Source organism: Egretta garzetta, unplaced genomic scaffold (assembly GCF_000687185.1).
Source record: "Egretta garzetta isolate BGI_Z169 unplaced genomic scaffold, ASM68718v1 scaffold172, whole genome shotgun sequence".
Lineage (NCBI taxonomy): Eukaryota > Metazoa > Chordata > Aves > Pelecaniformes > Ardeidae > Egretta > Egretta garzetta.
This window is the reverse complement of record NW_009258951.1, coordinates 994,095-998,788: the sequence shown is the minus strand read 5'-3', so window position 1 is coordinate 998,788 and position 4,694 is coordinate 994,095. Positions and strand designations below refer to the sequence as shown.

The 4,694-nt window shown below is 62.2% G+C and overlaps 2 protein-coding genes across 2 annotated transcripts; one reads left to right on the top strand and one right to left on the bottom strand.

Annotated features, from left to right (window-relative positions):
- The first annotated feature begins 168 nt into the window (after positions 1-168).
- Positions 169-2,136, top strand: POLR2H (RNA polymerase II, I and III subunit H). Its single transcript, XM_009634394.2, has 4 exons — positions 169-405; positions 1,139-1,232; positions 1,383-1,466; positions 1,605-2,136. Exons 1-4 carry the CDS (start codon positions 357-359, stop codon positions 1,720-1,722), a joined length of 345 nt encoding a protein of 114 aa, XP_009632689.1. The 5' UTR covers positions 169-356; the 3' UTR covers positions 1,723-2,136.
- A 661-nt stretch (positions 2,137-2,797) lies between these two features.
- THPO (thrombopoietin) lies at positions 2,798-4,680 on the bottom strand. The gene is made up of 5 exons (XM_009634332.2): positions 4,618-4,680; positions 3,641-3,768; positions 3,460-3,546; positions 3,086-3,250; positions 2,798-2,980 (listed from the first exon to the last, which is right to left on the bottom strand). The coding sequence occupies exons 1-5, from the start codon at positions 4,655-4,657 to the stop codon at positions 2,798-2,800; spliced, it is 603 nt and encodes a 200-aa protein (XP_009632627.2). The 5' UTR covers positions 4,658-4,680.
- Positions 4,681-4,694: the final 14 nt, after the last annotated feature.

Below are 4,694 nucleotides of genomic sequence, written 5' to 3'. Positions count from 1 at the left end.
CGCCTGCCCCGGTCTCCCCTCCGTCCTTCCGTCCGGCGGTGACCCCCCGCCCCCGCCGTGCGCTGCCCTGCCCTGCTGCGCCCTGCTTCCCCAGCCCGGGTGGGGTGCCCGCCGCCCCCGCTGCGCTCCGTTTCTCCCCCCACCGTGTCCCTCTCCCTGCTTGCGCACGCCTCAGTCTGCTCCCAGGCTTTGGCAACCATCCCCGAGCCCTGCACGCCCCTCGGGTGCCGGTTCGGGGTGCGGACGAGAATGGTCTGGCCCCCGGACCCACCCAACCCCTGGGGGTCTTCTCTGTCCTTCTGACTCCGCCGCTCTCCCCAGTGTCGCGCCTGCACTGCGAGAGTGAGTCCTTCAAGATGGACCTCATTCTGGATGTGAACATCCAGATCTACCCCGTGGACCTCGGTAAGCTATCAGGCTGCTAGTCCAGAATGGGCTGGGATGAGGTGAGGTTAGAGAAGCACACGCTGGTGCTCTGAGCAGGGAGGCTGAGTTTGCTGTGAACAAGGAACGAGCTGTCTCAGACTTTCTTGGGTCCCTGTGTGGCCCCCGGGTCACAGGAGGTGCTGGGCACTCTCACTGTGCTGGGGCTGGGCTTAGATTCTGGTTCGTATTGCTGTGAGATTCGGTTTTGCTCATCTCTGGCCTGTTTCCCAGGGATGCTGTTTAGCGAAACTGCCTCAGCTGGTGGCAGCCAAGGGAGACCTTTTGGAATGAGATCCTGTAGCTAAATATACTAAACAGGTACAAAAGAGAGTCTTGCCCTCAGTGAAGCGCAGAAGGTCTGGAGCTGGTGCGGTAGGGTCTCACATACCTGCATAGGGCCCAGCCAAACCTCCAGGACTCTTCCCGCAAATCTCTTGCTGTGTCTCATGAAAACACCAGCAGTGGTGTCCTGGTGGCACTGGTCTCCTCCACATGGTGGTGACCAATGTCTGCGAGGAATGGGGAGACAGAGGATCCAGCGTGATCTTTCCCTCATTCCCCACAATCCTGTTGGATGACTGAATGCAGCAACAGGGATTTCTGCTAAACCCGCCCGGGCAGCTCCTTGCCACCACCCTGAGATCTGCTGTGGTTGCTGCTGCTCTGGCTGTGCCCCCCGCCTTCTCACTGTTTCTCTGCCCTCTCTTCCCAGGGGATAAATTCCGCCTGGTCATTGCCAGCACTTTGTATGAAGATGGCACCCTGGATGATGGCGAGTATAACCCCACGGATGACAGGCCATCCAGGTATGGGGGTCCAGCCCAGGACCCACGTGGGGGTGGATGAGGGAAAAGGTGAAGCGCTGAGGGGCTGTGAGGAACCTTCTCCCAAAGGATGCTCAGCTGGGGGAACACCCGTGTTTGACTCCTCTCTGAGCTCCCACCATCCCGTCGCAGGGCAGACCAGTTCGAGTACGTGATGTACGGCAAGGTATACAGGATCGAAGGGGATGAGACCTCCACAGAGGCAGCCACGCGCCTGTGAGTGCCTGTCAGCAGGGGGTGGGGGGGGTGTGGTGCCCCAGGGTGGTGTGGGGTGGTGTGGGGGAAGCACCGGGATCCCAGCCCAGGTCTCCTGTGGGATTCCCTGCTCTCACTGCTCCTATCTTCCTGTCCCAGCTCTGCATACGTGTCCTACGGGGGGCTGCTCATGCGGCTGCAGGGAGATGCAAACAACCTGCATGGGTTTGAAGTGGACTCTCGAGTTTACCTGCTTATGAAGAAGCTGGCCTTCTAGGAGACCTCCTGCCTATGTGGGCTGCCCCAGAGACGTTCTGCTGGCAAGCAAACAGGAGCCCTGTGACCCCAAATCCTGCCCCAGCATCCACGCTGGCTTGCCCCTCTGGAGCTGGTGAGGAGGGAGCAGTCCCCCTCCTCATCCCGGCCTCTTCTGACTCCTGCTGGGATCCGCAGCCCCCTCCTGCACAGAGAGAGGTGCCTGGCAGCCAAGTGGAGACTGTGCTGGGTGCTCCGCAGTCCTGCCTGCTGGGTATCTCTTCCCACCTCTGCCTTCCTGTGCTTCCAAAGCAGGTGGAGCCTTGGCCCTGGCCAGGGGCAACGGGACCGGGACAGTTGCCTGTCTGCCTCCTCAGGGCTGGGGACTGCTTCCTAAGGAGCCATCTTGAGGCAGCCCAGGCTTATTCTTGATTAAACTGGGATGTGTTTTCTAGATCTGGCTCTGCTGGCTGAGAGATGAGGCTGGCAGGGAAGGGGGTACGACTGCATGGGGACAAAGGGGGCCCATACCACTTTCCCAAAGGACAGGCAGTCCAAACCTGCCCTGGGCTCTTCTCTGCTGCCCCTGTGGGCATGGTGGATGCTGGGGCTAGGGAGAGGCAGGTGGGTTTAGGGGGCAAGGGATGGTAGCTCACATACCGAGTGGGGTCCAGTGCCTGATGGAGCCTGTCTGCCCTGCAGAGCTGGCAGCTGCCGCGGGAGGGAGCTGGGCACTGGGGAGAGATCCAGAGCACATCCCCAAGGGGCTGCCTCTTACCGAGGCCCCTGGGGGTGTGCAGTCCCCCTGCCAGGGCCACAGCAGGGAGGGGAAAGGAGGATGCAAACAACTGTTTAGAAAAATAGCTCTTTAATTGTAAAGCATTCACAGTAGAGGGGCCTGCCTGGGTGGGAGCAGGGCCTGTGCCCACAGGTGTGTGGGTGTTGCTGCTGTCTCTGTGGGCTGTGTGGTTGCCAAAGGCTTGAAAAGCAGGAGCTGACACTTTCCTTGTGGTCACCTTCCTGGGCACCCAGGGCGCGGCTCAGTGTCCGGCAGGGTTGCTCTGACCTGGGATTGAGGGTAAGCCCTGTGTGCGGCCTCACTGGGCCCCGTACCAGGGGTCTCTGCCACCCCCCTGGCCTTGCTTGCACAAGTCCTTGGCCAGGTCATGGAAGAAGAAGCACAGCTTGCCCTGCACCAGCTGCCGGTAGGTGAGGAAGATGCCAGTGATGTGGGTCTGTTCCACAGAGCGTGGGGAGCAGCTGGGCTCCCAGGGTCCCGCCTGAGGGGTGAGAGTGGGACAGGGGGATGACAAAGGCATTGTATCCAGCCCAGCATGGCCAGCACCTGTGCTGGGGTGGCCTGGCTCTCATGGGGGAGGTCTCACCTCCCAGCTGAAGGTCTGCAGGAGCCGGAGGAAGGAGTTGGCATGTCGATAAAGCTGGCTCAGCTGCCTGGCTCCGCACTCCTGGGTCACCTGGCCCTGAGCCCCTGCCACAGCGCCCACCAGCAGTGCCAGGTCGCACAGGATCTCCCGCTGCTTGGTCTCGTTCTGGGGGAGCGGGCAGTGAGTGGGCTGGCCCCTGGGCCCGATTTATTCCTCTGCCCACTCTAGATGTGCATGGGGTCCTCCACCCCCCTGTGCCACCAAGTATCCCTGCAGGCACCTTGTTCAGCACTTCTGGTGCCTGTGCCAACCCGGGGGCTCCTCCAGCCCTGTGGGCACCCTGCTGCCAGCACCGTCCTCCCAGCCCCTCTCACCGATTTGGATTTCCACTGCTGGAGGCTGAAGTCCACCAAGGGCAGCGCCATGGGGCAGCTGAGTGTGGGCAGCACCTGGCACTGGCCCTAGGGGGGAGAGGAGATGCCAAGGTGAGATACCAGGAGTTGTCCATGTCCCTGGCCTTGGGGTTGGGGAGGGGGGGGGAGGCCATGTCCTCACCACTGTCTTTTCCATGTCCTTGGCCTCCATGATGTACTTCTGGATGAGTCTGTTGTCGCAGACCAGCCGTGTTGGGCTGGCACGGCCTTCTTCCACGTGCAGGAGGAAGGATGTGAGGAGGAGCAGTCCTGGGGGTGACAGGGTTACCTTGGGCACTGTGCCACCCTCCCTGGGCAGCTCCAGCCCAGGGCCATGCCCCCAGGGGCAACCCCTCGCCCTGGCCTGGTGGTGGCCTTAGTGACCCTGTGGTGGGTGTGCAGGGGAAGGTTTAGGGTGGCTGAGGAGGGCTTGGTGCTGCTCTCCTGTCAGTCAGCATAGGGGCCTGTGCTCTCTGGGGAGAGCTGGGGTTTCCGTGCTGGTGGTGTGTGCCGCGGGGCTGCTGTGCCAGGTTTTTCTGCTCTGCTCCAGGCTGGGCTGCAGGCGGGGAGCAGAGCCATGCTCCCTGCGCAGACCGGGGCCAGCCCTTCCGATCTGTGCCAGGAGCAGCCCCGGGTGTCACGTGCACTTCGGGGAATCCCTGCCTGCAGCATCCTGCAGCGTGCGTCTGCTCCTCGCTGCTGCTCTGGCCGAGGGCTTGCCTGCCAGCACTGCCTTCCCCAGTGCTGCCGGCATGCTGCTGCCCCTGGATGCTGCTTGGCCGGGTGGCTGCTGTGCCCAATGACTGCCCATCCTGGCAACAGGCATCTCCTCTCCAAAGGCCTCTCTGCATCCACCTGCCTTGCTGACCACCTTGGCACCCTGCCTATCCCCAAAAGCCCTCAGCGCAGCCTGTTTCCCTAGGACAGGCATGGAGAGATGCTCGGCTGCCCTCATCCCACTAAACCAGAGCCACCCTTGGGGCTTGCTGACCACGTGTGGGGCTCATCTCTTGGGATGCCCCTGTGGGGGCCACTCTGGCTTTGCGGACATGGTCCTTTGCTGCCAACACAATGTCCCTTCCTGCTCGCTCCCGTCCCCCCTTTTAGCCAGGCACTCACTGTTCAGCTCCATGCTCAGCTGGGGGCTTCGGCCCTGCATCTTCCACCCTGGGGCCAGCGGCTGCTCCCTGCCTCCC

Bases quoted from the DNA above. Each gene is read 5' to 3' on its own strand.
- THPO (XM_009634332.2), bottom strand. From the start codon at position 4,657: ATGCAGGGCCGAAGCCCCCAGCTGAGCATGGAGCTGAACA. The intron at 3,769-4,617 runs GTGAGTGCCTGG...TGTCACCCCCAG, and splicing joins GCTGAGCATGGAGCTGAACA to GACTGCTCCTCCTCACATCC. The intron at 2,981-3,085 runs GTGAGACCTCCC...CTCACCCCTCAG, and splicing joins TGCAGACCTTCAGCTGGGAG to GCGGGACCCTGGGAGCCCAG.
- POLR2H (XM_009634394.2), top strand. From the start codon at position 357: ATGGACCTCATTCTGGATGTGAACATCCAGATCTACCCCGTGGACCTC. The intron at 406-1,138 runs GTAAGCTATCAG...CTCTCTTCCCAG, and splicing joins GATCTACCCCGTGGACCTCG to GGGATAAATTCCGCCTGGTC. The intron at 1,467-1,604 runs GTGAGTGCCTGT...TTCCTGTCCCAG, and splicing joins ACAGAGGCAGCCACGCGCCT to CTCTGCATACGTGTCCTACG.